This window comes from Trachinotus anak, unplaced genomic scaffold (genome assembly GCF_046630095.1).
Source record: "Trachinotus anak isolate AG129_WGS33_773 ecotype Australia unplaced genomic scaffold, CSIRO_AGI_Tana_v1 ptg000010l, whole genome shotgun sequence".
NCBI lineage: Eukaryota > Metazoa > Chordata > Actinopteri > Carangiformes > Carangidae > Trachinotus > Trachinotus anak.
Window position 1 is genome coordinate 29772501 of NW_027273861.1, and position 21695 is coordinate 29794195.

The 21695-nt window shown below is 44.2% G+C and overlaps 4 protein-coding genes and 1 long non-coding RNA gene across 14 annotated transcripts in view; 3 read left to right on the plus strand and 2 right to left on the minus strand.

Moving 5' to 3' along the window:
- Nucleotides 1–1309, plus strand: part of slc1a8a (solute carrier family 1 member 8a) — a 19868-nt gene extending 18559 nt beyond the window's left edge. For 2 of the 4 annotated variants that reach the window (XM_071486663.1, XM_071486664.1), the window contains one exon: nucleotides 1–1309. This exon is cut by the window's left edge and continues 1372 nt beyond it. The gene's annotated coding sequence lies outside the window, so the exon portion shown is untranslated. The other 2 variants (XR_011692231.1, XR_011692232.1) reach the window with 2 other exon arrangements.
- The window catches only part of LOC139626349 (uncharacterized), a 6126-nt gene extending 4093 nt beyond the window's left edge, over nucleotides 1–2033 (minus strand). The window contains exon 1 of the long non-coding RNA XR_011692235.1: nucleotides 1902–2033. This is a non-coding gene — a long non-coding RNA (uncharacterized lncRNA). The remainder of the gene's footprint in view (nucleotides 1–1901) is intronic.
- A 762-nt stretch (nucleotides 2034–2795) lies between these two features.
- On the minus strand, nucleotides 2796–14546 carry LOC139626353 (tetraspanin-33). 3 transcript variants are annotated; one of them, XM_071486674.1, is made up of 10 exons: nucleotides 14419–14546; nucleotides 8026–8428; nucleotides 7465–7746; nucleotides 7022–7079; nucleotides 5936–6060; nucleotides 5537–5611; nucleotides 4975–5070; nucleotides 4758–4886; nucleotides 4011–4172; nucleotides 2796–3445 (listed from the first exon to the last, which is right to left on the minus strand). In XM_071486674.1, exons 3-10 carry the CDS (start codon nucleotides 7636–7638, stop codon nucleotides 3302–3304), a joined length of 963 nt encoding a protein of 320 aa, XP_071342775.1. In that variant the 5' UTR covers nucleotides 7639–7746; nucleotides 8026–8428; nucleotides 14419–14546; the 3' UTR covers nucleotides 2796–3301. The 3 variants fall into 3 exon arrangements, with proteins under 3 accessions (XP_071342775.1, XP_071342774.1, XP_071342773.1); XM_071486673.1 differs by having other exon boundaries at nucleotides 7975–8428; XM_071486672.1 differs by lacking the exons at nucleotides 8026–8428; nucleotides 14419–14546 and having other exon boundaries at nucleotides 7465–7881.
- Nucleotides 8623–17046, plus strand: reep6 (receptor accessory protein 6). 4 transcript variants are annotated; one of them, XM_071486676.1, is made up of 8 exons: nucleotides 8624–9326; nucleotides 13650–13743; nucleotides 14035–14173; nucleotides 14465–14633; nucleotides 14713–14855; nucleotides 15380–15402; nucleotides 15748–15770; nucleotides 16482–17046. In XM_071486676.1, the coding sequence occupies exons 1-6, from the start codon at nucleotides 9194–9196 to the stop codon at nucleotides 15392–15394; spliced, it is 693 nt and encodes a 230-aa protein (XP_071342777.1). In that variant the 5' UTR covers nucleotides 8624–9193; the 3' UTR covers nucleotides 15395–15402; nucleotides 15748–15770; nucleotides 16482–17046. The 4 variants fall into 4 exon arrangements, with proteins under 4 accessions (XP_071342776.1, XP_071342777.1, XP_071342778.1 ...); XM_071486675.1 differs by lacking the exon at nucleotides 15380–15402 and having other exon boundaries at nucleotides 8623–9326; XM_071486678.1 differs by lacking the exons at nucleotides 8624–9326; nucleotides 15380–15402 and adding an exon at nucleotides 12107–12314.
- Nucleotides 17047–17905: 859 nt separating this feature from the next.
- cunh19orf25 (chromosome unknown C19orf25 homolog) lies at nucleotides 17906–20545 on the plus strand. 2 transcript variants are annotated; one of them, XM_071486679.1, is made up of 3 exons: nucleotides 17906–18365; nucleotides 18547–18717; nucleotides 19226–20545. In XM_071486679.1, exons 1-3 carry the CDS (start codon nucleotides 18284–18286, stop codon nucleotides 19405–19407), a joined length of 435 nt encoding a protein of 144 aa, XP_071342780.1. In that variant the 5' UTR covers nucleotides 17906–18283; the 3' UTR covers nucleotides 19408–20545. The 2 variants fall into 2 exon arrangements, with proteins under 2 accessions (XP_071342780.1, XP_071342781.1); XM_071486680.1 differs by having other exon boundaries at nucleotides 17911–18083.
- The last annotated feature ends 1150 nt before the right edge of the window (nucleotides 20546–21695 follow it).

Here is a 21695-nt window from a genome sequence, read left to right on the forward strand (position 1 = left end):
CATTTTTCACTTTTCTTTAGTATTTGATAAGAAAATAATCACCAGAATAATCAGTGATGAAAATAATCACCCTATAGCTGATTATACTGTCATATTAAGCCTCTGTTGTGTTTGATGTCCCAGTGGAGCGCATGAGCTGTTTATTCATGAGCACATGTAAGTAATTCATGTCATAGAGCTGACAGAAAATTAATGATTTATTAATTTTATTTCTGTCATTTTTCAGTCACAGATGTGACAGCTCCAGGTTCACAGGGAGGATTTCTCTACACTGCAGTAAACTCATTTCTGGACGCTGTCATGGTCATTTTTTTACTGTTTCTACAAAACGATCAGTTCATCAGGAAAATAATCAGAAAGTGAATCACTAATGAAAGTCAGTGTTAGCTCCAGCCTCTAATTAAGATCCATTTGTCACTGTGTGTTTACATGTTTTCCTCTGTGACAACTACCAGGCTCCATGAGACAGACTCCAGGTTCCTGCAGCTACGAGGTCGTCGACCTTCAGAAATGAATTTCAGTAAACACACCGACAGAGTTTCTACAGACTCTGACTTTTACTTTTTATTTCATGTGAGGATTTTCACCGGAGTCGTGTTTGTCTGTGGGAGGAGGCTCAGCACGACTGTGGCTGTTTGACTCAGACTCAGGGAGAGAAGTGATCAGAGGAACCTTCAGTAATGACGGTGAAGCGTGTTCAGGTCCTTCAGACGTGGACGCTGGTGTTGTCTCTTTGTTTAGCTGGTTAACCTCTGAGTTAACTGTGTGTCACCTCCAGCTGTTCACCTGTTGTTTACTGACGTCTGAGATGCGGGTCGTTCCTGGTGACGTGAGTTTGTAACTGAATATTAACTGACGGGTCAGAGATCAGTGAGAGCTGCCGATGGATTCAAAGTGTAACGTTGACGTTACAGGATTTATGGGTAAGTGAACATGAAACATCTTCGTCCTTGAATCTCACTCATTATGAATCAGATATTTGTATTTTTTGTTGAAGTGCTCCTTGAAGGTCTTTCAGTGTTAAAGTAGTTGTTGTGTTGTTTCAGTAGAGTGAAGCATGAAAACGTAGACCTGCCTTAAACCGACCTTTGACCCTCTGTCGTTATTAATCCACAAACCTCAATGTTCATCTGCCAATGTCAGCTCGACAAACTGCAGCATTCAACCTTCACCAAAGCACATTTTTCACTGAACAGCTTCATGTACAAACATTTTTATATGAAATATTCACATGTTTTTGGACTTTGTGTAATATATGTTTATTTGTATTGAACCTAAACTCTGTTAATAAACTTCACTCTTTCATACAGCGATGTTTCTGTTCGAGTGGTGATTGGTGTCTGACCCACAGGCTGTGTCAAGACAACAACAATTAGCACAAAGACTGAAAGCAGGGGGAAACTGTTAGCCTATAGCTCCCATGTCTACACACTGTTTCCTGTTTCCTGTGACTGGTGCAAATTTAAAAAGCAAGAAACCAGATTCAGTTCTTGACTCAGCCGGTCCAGTCGTTTGCCAACTTGACCTGTTCAAAGTTACAACTGCAGCAACAGCAAAAAAAATATATATTTTCTTCAGGTAGTTTGTTGATGCTAAGCTAGGCTAAAGACATCTCTTTGCTGGACTGACTGTGAGAAACAGAGACGACGACTGAACATTGGAGTCTTGTTTTTATTTTGAGACTCACTGCGAGAATATCATCCTGTGTGTCAGTACTGAGGTATGGAAAGGAATAAGGGACAAAAATAAACTGTAGTAAACCAGAATCTCCTTTAATCTGTCCTAAACTCAGAGCAGAGAGTCCAATAGGAAACTGTGGAGGGAGCACATGGATGAGAGAATTTTGGGCGGGACTACAGCAGGACATCATCACTACGGGTCCGTCCTGCTGCTAATCTTACCTCAAAGCGTGAGGGCACGGGACTGAATCCCTGCGACGACACGCAGCCACAGGTGCCTCGGCTGCTAATCCCCCACCACAGATTAAAGTCACAATGAAGACTTGATGAGGGAGGAACAACGGGGATTAACCGGGTTTACCCATGGGTCTCCTGGCTTTGCATTCTGGGAGTTTCTCTCCTCAAGGACACAAATGAAAAGCTTCAGCATTCAGAGCAGAGGATCGCTGTGTTTGACTTCACAGAGGCAGGGCCTTGGGGCAGCCTGGAGGTCAGAGGCTGAACTCTGTGACGGGGTCAGACCATGAAGTAAACATTCACAGTAACATGTTGAGATAAAGACTAAATGAGCTGTGAGGAGGAAGAGGAGGAGGAAGAGGAAGAGTGACCGGATGGATCAGGAGCATCTGCTGGCTCATGTGTAGGTAACAGTGCAGCCTCCAGGTGTCGCCAGCAGAACCACGGCTGAGAACCAACACAGCTCAGCAGAGGGGTCCCATGCTGTCAGAGGGGCCCCAGGCTGTCAGAGGGGCCCAGTCTTTCAGAGGGACCAACATTATTTTAATCTAGAGATGATTAAACTGACTGTAACTCTCTGGCCTTATAATGTAGGTTATATAACCTTGAAGTGATTCAGTTATTTATTTAGGTTTTTATTCTTATATTGTGAAAATTGTACTGACGTGAACATGTGAAACTAAAAAATGTTTAAATTTCATACATTTTTGATGGTGTCAGATAATTTATTACATAATTGTGATAAACAGTGATTGGAGGGGCCCCCCCTCACATTTCTTTTTTTTACCTTGGGCCCCCTAGGGCCACTGCAGCTCAGGAGACAGACAGGACGACGGCTCTTATTCAGGGTTATTCAGATTGAAAGTCATCACAGTGAGACTCTGTATGAAGCTTTATTCTCATGTTCAGAACAGAAAATACACATTATTAATACACAGTACACAACGTCTGCTGTAGGAGGAAAACTACAAATGTCTGTTTGCTTCGAATTCATCTACAAGTTATATCATATAAAAATATATCGTCTCACATAATGTTGTAGCCCAAGATTGATGAACAGCTGTGTGATGAATTATAAACGCTAAATATTTAATAAGTGACCAGTGATAACAAAACTGACGTTCTTCTGTTTATGAGGAATGTGATGTAAAGGGTTTTATAAGAGGTAGTAGTTCAACTGCCAACAGCTCTGAGTCCTGCCGAGGCGTCAGATACACAACGAAAACACCCAAACTATAACTTCACAGTGTAAACGGAGCACGTCTCACTCAAACAACATTCAAATCTCGTTATCTGACCCAGGGTGAGTGAAAATCCCATAATTCCCCCTCAGAGGGTTTTCTGATCTGTCTCCCCAACAGCGTCAGGTCTGTCAGACGCTGATTTTATTCGTCATCAAAGTTTGCGAAAGCAGGGAACCAGTGGCTGTCCTTCCTCTCCGACTGGCCTCTCGCTGCAGTTTCTCTCTTTTGTCGTCGGACTTTCTTTATCCTGGAGATCTGAGCGGCAGCCAGTCCGATCATGCAGACCTGCCAGAGGACACGGGGACAGATCAGGAAGTGAATCAGAGCTGCTGATGTTGAAACTCTACCTGTCACTAATCTAAGGGGTCTGATACCAAACACAACCCATCAGTTTCCTTGTTTTATGCTGTTGATCAAAGCTGCTTTATTATTGTGAGGTGTAGCCTCCTTCTGAAAAGGTTTTAAAGCTCCACCCAGTCTAAAGGTAGATGTCCATGTGTTTGTGATTATAAAGCAGGTCTAGGTTCTATATTAATACTGTGAAAGTATCAAAGCCTCAGTCCACAGAGAAATGCACACAGCCTGTATTCAGAAACTGAGCCTTAAAACCAGCCGTCAGGACTTCTGCAACTTTGTGATGTCACAACTAAGCAGTCACCACCCTCAGCCACGTACTAAGCCCCGCCCACTTGGACCCACCATCCAACCTCGCAGGATTCGGTTTCTCTGAGTGTTTCTCTCTTCTTCATTATTGTGAACTTTTAACAAGACAAAGTCTCCAGAACATTCACTGTGAGAAACAGCTGAGGCTCAAACAGCGTGATCGGAGCTGGGTGTGGTCAGGTGTTACCTCGAGCAGCAGCAGGCCGGCGGTCAGACCGGCCACCAGCAGCAGGTTGTTTTTGGCCCACCATACGATTTTCTCCAGACAGCCGATGGTGAAGACGTCCTGAGCCGCTGAACGCTCCTCCAGCTGCTGCATCCCATAACCACACATGGTGTTCAGCACCGTCTGCAGGAGAGCGGAACAGGTGGAGGTCAGGTGTCCGTCTCCTCTGCAGTTCTCATGGAAACATCATTACAGTTCAAATAGTAAACCATTGACTGTTTGTTTAATATCAAGGTCATGATCAATTATCATAATTATTATAATTATTCATTTATCTCTGGAAAGAAAAGTTAATCCTGGTTTAAACTGGCAGGACTTTACCTCAGTGTTACACATGATCAGGTTTATTTATTTCTGGAGCCAGAATCATCAGAGTGATTATTGTATGATCAATCAATCAATCGATGAGTCAATCGACAGGAAATCAATCCAAAACATTCTCTGGCTCCAGCTTCTCAGATGGGATGAATATATTTAGGTTGAATTTTTCACTGTTGTCTGACTTTTAATAGATAAGTTCTTTCATTGATTAATAGGGACAATAACTGTCAGATTCATCAATAGTGAAAACTGTTAGTTGCAGCTCTAATGATTATCACATGATGCCAGGCTTTGTCCTGTTCCAGGACTCTTCTGGTTCCAGGTGGCCGACATGTCCCGCTGTGAACCTGCAGGGGAGCACAGAGGCGCTCAGGTACAGGTCCTGACCTGGTTCTGCAGGTGAATGCAGCAGGAGAAGGGGACTCCACAGGACTCCAGACTGGGGTTGGTGTCTGAGCACTCGAAGTAGACGTTATGGGACCAGTCCTGGTAGCTCTCTACTCCACAGCACTGAAACTGAAGGACAACAGAGTCTGAGTACAACAGCTCACTGACCGCGGAGCACAGACCGCTCAGGACAGAAACCCTCCCTCTTCTTCTTCACCTTCTTCTGGACGAAGTCGATGGCGTTCTCCAGGTCCTGGTCCTCCCTGTACCGGACGATGGCCTTCATCATCAGCCTCTCCGTCCTCTCCATCACCTGAACAACAGCAGCATCGAGTTTAGTCTCTTGGCTGCAGGACCTGATGTCTGTGTGTTTTCCAGCGGTGGAAAGTAACAAAACATTTACTCAGCTACTCTTCTATGCTTCTACTCTAGGACCCAGGTCAGAGGCAGATACGGTGCTCCTCACTGCTCGACATATTATACAGTCATAAAAATATAAACCTATTTCTACAGACTTAGATGAAATAAGACCTAACTGGTCCACGACAGAGCTACCCAGCAGTAAGTGAGGTTATTAAAATCTTTGCATTAATGCATCAATAATTAAAATGCAGTGATATTAATGAATGAGTACTTTTCCTTTTGGCACATTTTGATGCTATAACTTGTGTATTTTGAATGCAGATATTTATTTTGTAACACAGTATTTCCACCCTGTGGTGTTGCTGGTTTTAAAGGAGATGAATATTTCCTGTCCCGTCAGAGCGGGGGGTTGTTACCATGTCAGTGAAGAGATATCCCACCACTCCAGCAGCGATCTGCAGGAGCAGCACGACCACCAGGATCCCCAGAAACTACAGGAACAGACGGCAGCTTGTTACGACGACAACATGAACAGTATCTGACGATATCAGCTGATCGCTCATGAAAGTAACTGAGTACATTTATCCAAGTATCACACTTAAGTGAGAATTTGAAGTCTTTGTACTTGAACTTTTCCTGCACTTTAAACTCCTCTGCTTTCATCTGCAGCTGCAGTCACACACTGTTAAACATTAAACCTGTAATTTAACCTTGTTATCAGTTTCTGAACTTCTCCTCTGGTTTCATTTCAATAAGAGTTTTTGGTCCAAACAGGTGAGCACAGGACTGTGACAGGTGTGAGGACCACGTCATACCGTCTTCAGCAGGCAGGTGGCGTTACGCAGCGCGCCAAAACATCCCAGGAACGTGATGAGGAACATCACAGAGCCAACGATGATCAACAGTAGAGCTGGATCCACTGTCAGAGTGTCGACCACATCTCCACACACACACACACACACACACACACACACACACACACAGAGTTACATTCATTGCGTAAAAGCCAGTGAAGGTTCAAACATGTCTGATTAAGTTTTTGTGGCTCACCCTCAGGAATTTTATCAACAATGTTTTTTTAAACCCTGAGCACACACACACACACACACACACACATACACACTTGTACTTCTATCTTTGTGAGGACTCTCATTGACATAATGCATTCCCTAGCCCCTTACCCTAACCTTAACCATCACAACTGAGAGCCTAACCCTAACCCTAACCCTGACCCTGACCCTAACTTTAACCTAAACCTAATTCTAACCATAACTCTGAAACCAAGTCTTAACCCTCAACATGTGATTTGAAGGTGTCTCAAAAAGTGAGGACCGGCCAAAATGTCCTCACTTTCCCAAAATGTCCTCACTCTGTTAGTAAAATACTTTTTTGGTCCTTACTATGTAGCAAGTACAAGTACACACACACACACACACACACACACATGCAGGAACAGTTCAGGAGGTTCTTTTGTGGATTTTATTTATTCAGGTGTTCACTTCCTGTTTTTATTTATAATATGGTCCTTATTGCTTTGTGTGTGTTGTTTCTATTGTGTAAAGCACTTTGATAGACAGACAGACAGACAGACAGACAGACAGACAGACAGACAGACAGACAGACAGATAGATAGATAGATAGATAGATCACTCTTACTTTTTTGTGTTATTTTGACCACTAATATTAACTCAGTGAAGATTTTTCTGACAATATTATTGTGTGAATTATTTTATTTTGTAGATACAGGAAGTCCAGAGACTAAGCTGAAGACATTGTGCAGTGTTTTCCTCCAGGTCTATATTAGTTGTAAATACATATGAAATGCTCTGGTTTGTAAAACACAGTGAAGCTCCTGTGGTGTAAAGGGCTGATCCAGCCTGTTATCATCATGTTTGACCAACCTTTCTCCTTGGCGATCTTGGCGTAGATCCCCACCGCTATGAGGACGGCGCTGACAACCTGCGGAGACACACAGGGACACATATGAACAGATGAAACTGATCCATCTGAAACACCAGCCTCAGGTGCTGCCAGCAGCTCTGAGGTACAAACAGACTGGCGGAGACACATTCCTACAGGTCACCTGTAAAAAGGTAACCTGTGACCCTGTAGGAATGAAGTGTTGATGTAAATCCTTAGACAGAACAACACCGACACTGACTGTGACCCCTGTGTGACTTTTACTGGATAAAATGAATGTTAAATATTAATATTAACGTCTTTCAGACCTGTTGAAAGTGTTGAAATCACTCGTGGTTAAACCAGATTGTGCAACAAGTTTCAGAGCGTCCACAGGTGAGAGAGTGAATGTGTGAGGTGACGGTGTGTGGACAGAGAGACTCACCCAGAAGACGTAGCAGCAGATGAATAAAGTGTACTTGATGGCTCGGTATCCTCTCATCTCCCTCCACAGATCTCTGGAGCTCAGTCCGACTGCTCGGAGAAGCTGCTGCAGGTTTGTTCTCTGCTGACATGACAGCAGCGAGACATGTGTTGGCCTGCAGACGCATTCCTCCATACAGGCTCACCCCTTCCTGTGCTGCCGTCCTGACATCACGGGGGGGGGGGCTCCTCTCATGGAAATCTGGCCTTCAGACTTCTGTGACTGTGTGAGGTTGTGTTTTCTCTAAAAGCAGACACAGAGCAGGGATGTTAAAGAAACACTGGAGGCTGAGTTTCTGGTGACACATTAATTCATATGAAAGTTGCTCAGTGCTTCTCTGAACACTGAGGACCACTGAATCTGGCTGGATCTTAAAATTAAGTTGTTTTCTGTGAATCTAAATTAAAAATGTCTTTTCATTTTTAAAACATATGTTAGTGAAAGGTGAAATGTGAATGACTCTGAACAGACAGCTGGTGTGGACTGAAGTGCTGCAGCAGCTGCTGGTGGGGAAATTGGTACCAGTTTAAGTCCTGCAAACCGTCCAGTTAACACAGGTGAATAATGCCTCTCCTCCTCTTACCTCCTTAAACCTGGAAACAAAACAATGAAACATGGGGGTTGGAGATCAGCTGTCAGAAACAGGTCAATCCCAGTGTCACGTCAGAAGGGTTAAATCATTAAAGATGGTATCCAGCTGTTCCAGCTGTGGGTCTGGACAGGTGTGAAAACATGGAGAGGACTTCTGCCTGCACAGTTTTTATTCATTTATCTACAACATTTATGATAATTCCTTATGTGTGTCTGCAGAGTTAGTGTGTAGGTCAGGTGGTCAGGTGACCAGGTGACCAGGTGGTCAGGTGGTGAGTCTCATTTTAATCTGTCAGGCCTGGTCGGGTCCGGAGCTGATTCTCTGCAGGTGAGTCTGTTGAAATGAAATGAAAAACGTTATTAAATGTTAAAATATTTTTAATAATTTTCTCTGCATAAAAACATAAATGATGAAAACACAGGTGTGTTAACATGTGGCTGGTGTGAGTCTTGTGATTTTCTGCCCACTCAAAGAAAACCATGAGAGGAGTCACATGAACCATTTATGTGATGATGATGATGATGATGATGATGATGATGATGGAGATGATGATGATGATGATGACGATGATGCAGATGATGATGATGATGATGATGATGACGATGATGCAGATGATGATGATGATGATGATGCAGATGATGATGATGATGATGATGCAGATAATGATGATGATGATGATGATGATGATGCAGATAATGATGATGATGATGCAGATAATGCAGATGATGATGATGATGATGATGCAGATGATGATGATGATGATAATGATGATGATGATGATGCAGATAATGATGATGATGATGCAGATGATGATGATGATGATGATGATTGTGGTGTCAGATCAGAAAACAGTCACACTTGGTGTCCAGTGTGGAGGACATGTTGAAGTTCTGGGTCCAGTGATGGTAAAAGTCAGCTCGTCCTCCTCTGCTCTGTTTCCTGTCTTTGCACCTCCTCTTCCTCCTCCCCCCTCCTCCCCCTCCTCCTCTCCATTAAAGCAGATCCCTGCTGTCAGAGGATTACACTCTGCTGTGTTTTCTCTCCGCGCTGGTCGCATTCCTCTGACTCCTCTGTTATTCGAGGACCTGATTGAGGACCATGGGGCTGCTGGACATCCTCTCCTCCGTCAGAGACCGAGCTGAAAAGTTTCTGAATGAGAAAAACATAGTGACAGATTTTCTGGGGAAGGTGGAGGAGAAAACAGGGATAAAGAAGAAGATCATCGCAGTGGGTATGTGATGTTCTCCTGTTGTTCTTCACTCTGTTCAGGTCATGATAAACATGTTCTAGATGATTCTGTTTGTGTTCAGTGGGTCTGGGCCAACTGTGCCTGTTGCATGTGGATGGAAACTGAAGAGGATTCAGTTAATCCTGTGAACATGAAGCCAAATGGCAGCTACAGTTACTGCTGTGAGCAGCTGCTGTCTGCAAACATGGACCTGCAGGTGTTCAGAGTTCAAGTCCTCCAGCTGCTCTCATCAATATTTATATGAACGATGGATCAAATAACCATATATAATGTGGAAGCAGTGCATTGTAATGATGAACTACTTCCTCCTCAGCAGCTGCAGCAGAAACTGATCATGCAGCGGCTGGTTTCCCTCCTGTATGACGTGATTCAGATCCAGTTTGTGTACAGGGACTTTTTAAAGAAATGATGCACGGACAAAGGTGTCTCAGGTGAGTTGGGGACGTGTAGCCTGTAATATCCATCCGTCCATCCGTCCATCATCTATACCGCTGATCTGCACAGTGTCGGCTGAGCCAATCACAGCTGATATTGGGGGAGGGCGGACAGGACGCCAGCCTATCATGTTCACATACACAAGCACTTTAGAGTCTCCAGCGAACCTGATGTGCAGGTGTTTGGACCGTGGGAGGAAGCAGACAGGGGGAGAACATGCAAACTCCGCACAGAAAGGCCCCAGGCCCGGGTTCGAACCCAGAACCTCTGACCGTGACGGGGCCGCCCAGCCTGTAATATGTTATCCTCCTAAAACAGGAGGGAATTACATGCTAACTAGCATTATAGCATGCTAAACGTTGTTGCTCACAGCTTAACGTCCAGCCTTCCTGTGGTCAGTCGGCACAGAAACACCGGGTGTCTGTTTGCTCTGCGGGGCCTTTAGATGAAGTTTAGGGCCAAACCGTCTGAACATATGTGCCAGCTGTTTATTTCATTACGTCAGAGGGCTTCAACATCACCTGACCCACTTTCTAGAAAACTGGCCCAGTTTACTCACAGTTAGCAATAAGGCTACTCAGATGAAAGAAGCTGGGCTCGGTAATAAAAATAAAAAACAACAACAACAAACAGTTTTTTAAACCGACCAATCACAAGAAGAGCAGCGAGCGTGTCGTCATCACTGGAGAACTTGGCGATGGAGTTTGAACCAGAACCAAACTGGACGGGTCCAAGACATGGATGGATTATAAGACCTATAATCCATCCATGTCTGTTCCCGGTGGGTCTCTGTTTCAGTGGCTGGCAAAACCCCCCGTTAGCTAAAGTAAACTTGAAGTGAACTTTAGCTTTGACCGGCGGTTTTCACCAGGAAACAAATAAATATATATATATATAAATAAATATATTTACAAATAATAATAATAATAAATTGTACATATTGTAAGTTATGCTGCTGCTCCAACGCAACAATTTCCCAGTTTGGGATCATTAATGTACTTTGACTGATTGATTGATTTGATTGAAACACGTTGCGGATGAACAGTCTGTCTTTGTTCAGCTGGATTCTACTGTTCGTTCATGTGCGCTGATTAGCTTTGCTGGCTAACGTAGCTTCAGGCAGTAGGCTACATCAGTGCAGGTTAGCTAAGTTAGCGATTTCTTTAATTTCATCTTCTTTCTGTCTGTTATCGCGATTGTTAACATCCAGAAGATTCACTGCCTGACAAAAAGTTTAAACTTCATTTATTCTTTGTTGAGGAGTTGATGTTACATTCAATCAGCTGTTTGATTAGCTTAGCTGTTAGCATCTGTTAAAACCAGTCACACTTCCCTGTAGCCAGCTAACCTTTCTGTTTCACATCAAACCACCTCTCAGTATGTTTGTCAGTGCATAAAATTATCGCTGTTGTTTTTACATTTCTTCTGATATGTCGCCTAAATGTGTTTTTATGTTGGTGCGGTTTAGCCTCTCTACGGGGGGGGGGGGGGCTTACATTTACCTGATGACTGATCTCAAACATAATCAACAGTGTTATCACATCCAGTTAAAACTAAGTCAGCCTAATACAACAGTCCTTTAATGAACTTAATGAAGGTAGCAATGTTCAGTTTGTGCTGGAGTTGTGTTAAAGATATGTTGAGTCAACTGTGATCATGTTGGAGGACGTAGTTTGCGCGTAGTTAATCAATTACAGCTGATATAAGAGGCCTGCCAAAAGCATTGATCCTGTCCCTCACTGTGTGCAGACAGCTGGGGCAGTTACATAAACCATAAATATCAATGAACCTCCCAGCCCCAGCCTTCACTGAGCGGGGAACAGCAGTCTATTCAGACCACACTGATGCTCATACAGCGGATCAGTAACACACACACACACACACACACACACACACGCTCTGAGGCAGTAACACACACATACACACTCTGAGGCAGGAACACACACATACACACTCTGAGGCAGGAACACACACATACACACTCTGAACCAGGAACACACACATACACACTCTGAGGCAGGAACACACACATACACACTCTGAACCAGGAACACACACATACACACTCTGAGGCAGGAACACACACATACACACTCTGAGGCAGGAACACACACATACACACTCTGAGGCAGGAACACACACATACACACTCTGAGGCAGGAACACACACATACACACTCTGAGGCAGGAACACACACATACACACTCTGAGGCAGGAACACACACATACACACTCTGAACCAGGAACACACACATACACACTCTGAGGCAGGAACACACACATACACACTCTGAGGCAGGAACACACACATACACACTCTGAGGCAGGAACACACACATACACACTCTGAGGCAGGAACACACACATACACACTCTGAGGCAGGAACACACACATACACACTCTGAGGCAGGGCATGATGTCAGTGCAGTGCCTGGTGCACAGTGTCCCCCAGTCTGTGCAGTTAAAGCAGATTATCCTCAGGCAGCAGAGCAGAGAGGCTCCATGTGTGAACAGCAACATAAGCTGATCAGAGGTAGGACACTTTTTACACAACTTCCTGTCTCTGTGTGTCTGTCTGTGTGTGTGTCTGTGTCTGTGTGTCTGTCTGTGTGTCTGTCTGTGTGTGTGTCTGTGTGTGTGTCTGTGTGTGTGTGTCTGTCTGTGTGTGTGTCTGTGTCTGTGTGTCTGTGTCTGTGTGTCTGTCTGTGTGTGTGTCTGTGTCTGTGTGTCTGTGTCTGTGTGTCTGTCTGTGTGTGTGTCTGTGTGTGTGTCTGTGTGTGTGTGTGTGTCTGTGTCTGTCTGTCTGTGTGTCTGTTTGTGTGTGTGTGTGTGTGTCTGTGTCTGTCTGTGTGTCTGTGTGTGTGTGTGTCTGTGTCTGTCTGTGTGTCTGTCTGTGTGTGTGTCTGTGTGTGTGTCTGTGTGTGTGTCTGTGTCTGTGTGTCTGTCTGTGTGTGTGTCTGTGTCTGTCTGTGTGTCTGTCTGTGTGTGTGTCTGTGTCTGTGTCTGTGTGTGTGTCTGTGTGTGTGTCTGTGTCTGTGTGTCTGTCTGTGTGTGTGTGTGTGTCTGTGTGTGTGTCTGTGTGTGTGTGTGTGTCTGTGTGTCTGTCTGTGTGTGTGTGTGTGTGTGTCTGTGGTCACTGAATCTGTCAGGTGGTGTCTAAATATCTACAGAGTTTGCAGGTGAATCCTCTTTGTCTCTGTCCCTGTTCAGGTCTTTATTTCTTCAAACTGTCTTTAATCTGAAAGGACAAAATATTGTCAACATGTTTTCTTTATGTATTGTGTTGTTAATAGTTTTGATATATTTAAAAGGAAGAAGAAAGCTCTTTAGGGAAATGTGTGGCAGGAGCAGAGGTGTTCCCCTTTTACCAGAGATATCGCAGACATCCCTGCAGCCATGAATGAAAATCCAGTCATAAATATCACTACTGTCTATGATCCTGGAAGACACGAAATAACTTTTCTTATCCCTCTGATAAAAAAAGCTTTGACCTGTTGGAACCCTGAGATCCTTAAATCTGTGATCATGACAAGCTGCTGGAGGAGTTTGAGTCGACTGTATCTGATGAAATAGATCTGTGTGGATTTAAATCCGAGTTGCCTCTGGAAGTCCTGAAACAAAAACGTGTTATTTGTCTGTCTCCAGACTCTCCACACATCTGGTAAATCTCATTAGTTCATGTTGAAGTGTAAAATTTTACATTTTCATACTTTTCCTCCATAACAGGAAACAGCTGCTCTACTTAAAGTATTTTGCTCAGTGTCCTGAGTCGACCGTTCATCTCTCAAAAAATATGACGTGTTATTAAATGAATCTGCGTCAGTGAGAACTGACAGTGTGTCCTCTGTGTGTCCTCTGTCTCGTCCAGGTGCCGTCTCTTTGACCGGACTCTACCTGGTGTACGGATATGGTGCCTCCCTCCTCTGCAACCTGATTGGCTTCGTCTATCCAGCTTATTATTCGTGAGTATTTCTTATGTTGTGTGATGCTCCAGGTGGGAGGGGTTTTAGTAGAGTCCCTGCAGAACAGTCTGCCTCGTGCAAGAACGCTTTGTTTCCAATCCAAATCCGTGATGATTCAGAAAACTGCTGTCGCTGCACAAACTTGTTTGCTTCAACTTCATGAATGCCACATGTATACGATGAAGAGCAGGTGTGATTTCTGTCATTGCTGACTGAATCTGTCTGACGAGGTTCCTGCATCAGTGTCATCGTGTAAACATGGTCCCTGGTTGTTTCCATGTATCTTTGCAGAATCAAAGCCATTGAGAGTCCGAGCAAAGAAGACGACACTAAATGGCTGACGTACTGGGTGGTGTATGGCGTCTTCAGCCTGGGCGAGTTCTTCTCTGATATTTTCCTCTACTGGTTTCCATTTTACTACGCTTTCAAGGTGAGAGAACCCGTCCCAGAACCAGAGAACCTTGCCACATTGCTCTCATTTGCACTGAATTCTGTGAGCTTTAGATAAACTTCACTTACTTCATTTAAAAGCTTGTTCTGCCCTAAACGTTCAAGACAATAGGTTCTCACTGGGTTTTCTGTTGAGTTCTGTCAGTGCCATTAACTTCATTCTACAAAATCAAAGGTGTGATTCAGGTTTTCAACCAGGCAAAGTAAACAAAGAAAGGAACTGACCCAGTAAGTCCAGTAATCCTCATCTGTCCATCCTCTGTGGTTCCAGTGTCTCTTCCTGTTGTGGTGCATGGCCCCGATGTCGTGGAACGGCTCCCAGATCATCTACAACAAAGTGGTTCGGCCAGTCTTCCTCCGCCACGAGGCCACAGTGGACAACATGGTGAGCGACCTCGGTGGGAAGGCCATGAGCGCTGCCGAGAACCTCACCAGAGAAGGTACACGCCTGTGAAGTGTAGTAACACACCAGTATGTTAGATATTAGACTGAATATTCCCTCTGTTCCCTCTGTTCCAGTCCTGTCCACTCTGGTGAAGAACAAAGCTCTGGTGTCTCCGGTGCCGCTGGTTTCTCAGTCTGAACCTAAAAGTTTACCGAGCTCATCGACAGAAACAGCTGCATCTAAAACAGCTGCATCACAACCGAGTGAAGAGCGGCCGGTACGTAACTGCACATCAGTGACATGCATCATGTTAATCTGTGATTAAAGGTGTGACTTTTTGAGCTTTGGGCATAGCCAGGATAACAGTTTACCCCTGCTTTCAGTCTTCATGCTAAGCTAGGCTAATACACCCTGACTCCATCTCAGTATAATCAGCCTGTCAATGCTGCCTGCTGGCGTTTGAGCTCCTCTGAGGCAGATCTCATAGATGTTCAGGACCTTCCTGAGAGTTCAGGTCTGTTAAGCTCCAGTTTCTGGATCTGGTTTAGTGTTTCTGGATTTTTACAAGTGTACAAGTTTTTTTAAGTTCACGTTTCCATTACTTGTCTTAGCAGGTTAATGGAAACACACCTTGTTTGAAAAAAGCGATATTTTGCAGAATTGAAATGGAAACATTTTTATTGCCTTCACGTCTCTGCGCCTGTCAGATCAGGCCTCAGGGAGTCAGTTTATCTATAATCCAGTTCAGAAAAGAGGTGAGGAATAAACGTGCTAACCCAGCTGTCCTGTTACCTGTTCCAGCCTTTCCTGGGTTAAGCAGTGTGGTAAGTCAGCTGATGTGGTGTTAGCTGTGTATTTTACAGACGGTGAATGTATTGTGAAAAGAATTAGCATGAACCTCAGTGACCCTCATACGCCATCAGTGCTGTAATGGTTTAAAGGTAAAGCAGCTTTCTTCTTCAGTGGTGCTGGACTGCAGATTTGGCAGCAGCAGCATATGGAGCTGAGAGGATCCTCCATCCTCTATGAAGACCTGAACAGACCTTGCCCCCCCCTACCACCCACTACCCACCCCCACCCCCCGTAGCTGTAGAAATAGAGACATTCTTTACTGTAAGATTGGTCTTGTTTTTTAATTTTTGCTCATGTGTTGTATGTCTGCACGTCAGGATGAAGTCAGTGTAGACTGATGGTAAGTCACCAATGATCCTCTCAGGTTCAGTGTTCCTTGTAACCAACCAATGCTGTGTATTGATCAGATCACTGTATCATCTCATCAATACACACCCACCTGGACCCACCATCCGACCTTGCAGGATTTGGTTTTTCTGAGTGTTTACCTGAAATCTGCTATATTTATATTTTAACATTTTTGAGAACAGTCAGCCAATCGGAAGAGAGCCTCAGAACCTCTAGACATCAATTAGATCAATACTGAGGTGAAGTGATACCTCTCCTTACATCTGATCTCAGAACAGCTGTCTGTCCCATAAAGGATCTGATGCCTGTTTGTATTCATCATGTAATGTACTGCCCTCTGGTGGAGGCAGCAGCGTGTTGTCCCTGAAGCTGGTTTGACTGCAGCTGTTGTGTCTGTTTGTTGTTTTGGTGGATGTGACCATGTACAGTTGATAAGAGCTGGAGCTTCTCAGGTGCAGAGAACACCTGCTGTTCTGTGATCAGGTATGATGTTGCAGTATTATACACATGCACAGACGTGTGCAGAGAGAGAGAGAGAGGTGATCAGAGCAGAGAGTTGAATAGTGAGTAAATATACATGAAGTCATTATTATTGGACACTTGTAACACTGAACAGTATGTTGCACATACATTTCACATTTATGTATTGGTGTTCTTTACATGACCCATAAGATAACACAGCCACCCTTGTTTCTGACTTCAGTCCTTCAGGTAGCAGCAGAGGAGGAGGAGACTCAGTGAGGAACCACTGTTCATCCTGATGGATCTCAACAAGAAAAATACCTGCTGTCAAAGAGACTGATTTCCTTTTTATATCAGATACATCTTATATTTATGTACCAGTCTGTGACAGAATTCAGTGTAAAAGATACACACACTATTTCTTATCATTGTCTCCATTTCTTTATTTATTTGTATGTATGGATGTATCTTTAGATGAGAAGCACCTGGAACCAGCCTGTAACTGACCTTTAACAGGCTGCAGATTCTCCACAAGGTTTAAACAGCAGTTCAGACCTGCAGATGTAAATGGCTGCGTTTACAGCTGCTGTGTGTGTGTGTGTGTGTGTGTGTGTGTGTGTGGTTCTGGTTCTGGGTGCTCTGCACTGTTTTTCATCGTATGTTGCTGTTTAATTTATGTAATTTATTTATTGTTTTGTTTACACACATAAATGAGATTATGAGCTTGACATGAAAATTACGTTATGATAAGAAATAAAAAACACTAATCAGAATAAAACCAAATGTTTGACTGTTCTGTCTGAAATATGAGAAAGAATATACAAATATATTGGACACATATTTACTTTGCTATGAATATGTACATATATGTGACTTAATTGTTTTGTATAATAATAATAATAATAATAATAATAGAGAAAGACATCTACTTATATATATATATATATATATATATATATATATATATATATATATATATATATATATATATAAATATGATATGATAGTATGAGGCATATAATAGTAAATGTGTAATTTCAATAGAGGAACATTTACCAGACTTCAGTTCGAGAGTCGTCAGCGTTCATCTGCAGGAGTGAGTAGAGGAACCGGACTGAACCAGCACACGCTGACAGAACCTGCTGAGAACCTGAGCATGAGAGTGAACCAGGGGACTTCAATTCACATATTTGTGCATCACAAACTAACTTATAAAATAAAAAGAATAGAGATCATTACACATAAAACAGGAGGGGGAGTGGTTCATTTTGTTGTTCTTCTGTTGTGGTCCTTCAATCAAGCTTTGCACTGTTCCACTGTAGGTCCATATTCAACTTACAGTGGAGGTTTGGGGATATACATATAAGACAGTTACAAATCCAGTGTTCATACTCCATAAGAGTGACACCATGAATATACAAACTCACTGTGTGTTAAAATGAGTTCCCCTCATTTTTGCTCGTTACAGGAAGGTAAAACCAGTCTCAGGGAAGCTGCTGTGTTCTGGTTGAACTGTTCACTTTTACTTGAGAACTTGTCTGTTTTATTTATTTTATAGTTTATTGTCCTATTGTCTCTCCGTTATTTACTGATGACTGAAATAGATTTAAAGTGATAAAAAAAAAAAGTCAACGTGACTTCTGTGCGTGACGTAGTGACGTGGCAGGACACGCTGACGTGCCGTGCTTACGTCACGGATGCGGCAGTTGCGTGTTGTGTGCTTCTCCGTGTTTTCTGCGGGATTTGCTCCTTTTTGTGCCTCAGTCCGGGAGAAAGTGCAGCAGACTGTCCGGACAGCAGCTCACACCCACCGGCAGGTTCCCAGGAAAACGGCCGAACACCGGTGAGCAGCTGTGGCTAATCCCCCGGCGTGTTGGAACATGGTGCCAAATTTCGTTTCGCGTTTTGGAAAATCGAAATATAACTGCATACCAGCTAAAATAACTCTAACGTGTATCTTTACTAACGGTCTCCTGTGAAGACGAAGGACTTTTTGTTAAATTCGGCTCAGACATATTTCACTGTGCTGCAACAAACACCCCCATGCAGACGGATGTGTTGAGCTGGTGTGGCCTCAGCGCTGTGCTGAGAGAAACAGGCAAACCACTAAACCGAAGGCTGAGAAGTTGAGTCAGATGCTCAAATACAAACTCCTTGGTTGATGTTTTTCTTCCCGCATTGAAGAGGAGGGTTAGACTCCTCAGTGCTGGAGGAACAGCCTGTCCCCTGATCTACAGCCGCCTTCTCACTTTCTGGTTTATTCCCACACATTTAAAATGTGCAGATGGTCCTGGTTTGTGTTTCAGATGCGGGAGGTGGCTCCGGGTCTTGCACAATGAATCTAGGCTCTAAAAATAAGAAGCGGGTGGTGCTGCCCAGCCGTCCCGACCCCCCCACTGTGGACCAGATCCTGGAGGACATCAACAGAGCCGCCCCCAGTGACCCGGTCTTCAGCCTCCTGGAGCAGACTGGACAAGGTGAGTCCACCCAGACCTGCAGAGGGAGGGGGAGAAGGGGGGGGGCTGCTCCTTTAACATTGAATTATCCACAGTACATCTGAATTAAAGAGCTAATTAACTAACTAGCTTGATACAATAATGGTTATAATGATAATAATTATAATAGACTATTGTGCACTTTTCAAAACTCTTGTTCCAAACTGCTTCAAGCATGGAAACAACAACAATAAGGAAACAGGTTGCACCAGCTATTCAGGAATCCAGTTGGTCAGTAACATCCTGTCTACGCTGTTAGTGCCGCCGACATCTTGTTTCAGACTAGTGACTGACGAGGCTCGGCTGCACCATGAAAACCTGAAGACTGTGTCAGGTGTGAAGACGGCAGTGATGTGTGATACAGCTGTGAGGAAACATCTGTAGCAGGATGTGGGAGGTCGCTGTAGCATCACACACTGTAAAAAGGATGTTAAACCTTACCGCCTGTCTGTCCTGTGGTTTACCGCCTGTCTGTCCTGTCTCTGCTCAGACTGGACCCGGTCTTCAGACTCTGAGGTGGACTTGAAGTTCCAGCAGTGTCGTCGCTACCTGGAGCTGAACGAGCAGCTGCAGGAGGCTCGAGGTCAGCTGCTGCGACAGAGGGAGGAGCTGAGGGCAGCGGGGGAGCAGCTGGACAGAGATGTGGCAAAGGTCAAAGGTCACCTGCTGTGACAGACTCCTCAGTCCTGGAGACTTATTAACTGATAGCCTCAGTGCAGGGCCCCTGGTGGCTCAGCTGGATCCAGACTAACCTGCTGCAGTGGCCTTGACCCCGACACTGATGGTTCAGGAGACCCAGTGCTGGCTCTCATCTGATCCCTGAAGTGAGAGAGAGAGAGAGAGAGAGAGAGAGAGAGAGAGAGAGAGAGAGAGAGATGTTGCTGATGAAGACACACAGGTACAAAGTAAACTAATAAATTTGTCTTTCTCTGTTTGTGGATCTGCAGCTGCTCTGATGTTAAACAGTATGTTTTTGGGGGGTGGGGGGACGTCCCATCCAAGATGCTTAACCCTTCAGAAAAAAACTAGTTGTATTGATTATTTTCAGCTTGTGAAATGATGTTCAGAAACATTTTGATGTTTCTTCGCACATTTATTAAACCTGATTTACAATGACAGGCTCTTAATTTATTTATAAACACCACTTCACCAACTCAAGATCCTGTTGGCTCCTGTTGTACTCACTGAGTCTGAGCAGTTTTCTCATCTTTTAGTAAGAAATGAATCAGAGAAACGTCGGGGGGTGGGAGTCACTGTGTCCACTTCCACAGTCTGACTTCTGCCGCTATCACAAGCTGCTGTGAGCTTGTTTGACAGTTTCTACAGTATTGTTTGACACGCTGTGATTGACGTGTGGTCAGACTCAAGCCCCTTTTCCATTGGTCAAAAACCCACTGACAATCGCTAACATCAGGTTTTGTCGACGGTGGAAAAGGGTTCAGTTGACATTCGCACCCGGGTCAAATGACTCTGCAGTAGATGTGGGTATTCATCTGCTCCCATCGGCATTGATGCAAACACAAAACCCAGGTGAACGCGCTGATTTTCACCCCTCTGCTGCTGTAACGTCTTTCACAGCTGACACACTGCAGACACACCTGTCACCTGTCCAGCTGCTGGTAAACCGAAACACTGCGGCTTCACAGGAGCACTGACCTGAGGATGAGAGGAGACAGGTGTGTGTCATCAGTCTGCAGGGCGGCTTTCATCTCTCTCTCTCTCTCTCTCTCTCTCTCTCTCTCTCTCTCTCTCTCTCTCTCTCTCTCTCTCTCTCTCTCTCTCTCTCTCTCTCTCTCTCTCTCTCTCTCGAGGGGTCAGTCAGCTTTGATCAGCAGGTTTACCTGCGTTTAACCCACCTGTTTATAACCACTAATGTTGGTGGAGAAAGGCCTGAGCTCTGATGATGAACTTCACTGCAGAACAGATCCTGTGTTTTGTCTCGCTCCATATTTTTCTTTTCTTTTTTCTTTCATTTCATTCATAATAGAAACACACTAAGTAACACTGTGTCTCTTTGCTTGTCACTGTTGTTGAGGATACAGTCCTGTCTGAATAAACTTTATTGAAACTGTCACTGGACAGAACTGATTGATGTCTCTGTGCTTATGTTTGGTGTGAGAGGTTCATCGAGCTGCTGAAACACTGTCGTAACAGTGCATGAGTTTATACTCAGAATTATCATTTGACCTTTTTCCAAATGTGGACTCCAGGTGTTTCCCTTCTTTCTCTTGATGTGTCTGTGCATCCATGAAGTTTAGAACCATGTGACTGAGACAGCAGTGAACTGCAGCTCTCAGCTCATCCTCTCAGGCTTCTTCCTGTATCATTCTTTTGTTTCACTGCATGATGTGAAATAATCTTTAACTCAAGTGGCTGCATCAGAACTTTACTTTCCTGCCTGGAACGAATCTGCATCAGTTCATTTCATTCGTGTCTCTCAGTCAACAAACTGGCACCATGGAAATGATCTCTAGAGAGCAGAGCAGTTTCTGTACCAGGCTGTAAACATGTTTCTTTCTGCTGTAAAGTTGGACATTTGAACATGGGAGTCTGTGGGACTGACTCACTGCTGCAGTTCCTCTAATGACCACTCTAGTGGTCATTAGAGGAACTGCAGCCTCAGACCTGGAGGTTGATGTTTGGACAAAACAAACATTTAGAGAAAATGTTGCAAAGTCACAAAAAACAACCAGATACTCAGACAGTTCCAGCTGCTCAGAGAACAGTGGGAGTGTTTGTATGCGTTCAGATCTCAGTGCCACCGTAGCAAAGAGCCTACGGCCCGACTGTACAGTCACAGTTAGCTTCTGTAAAACAGCGCCTCAGCTGTTAACGACTGAGCACGTGTTTTAAATTTCCCTGTGTTCAGTGAGGACCCACCTCTCTAGATTCGGTCACGTGACCTGAGTTTTATAGGAGACGTAAACAGCTGCACACCTGTGTCTGTAAGAAGAGGTCAA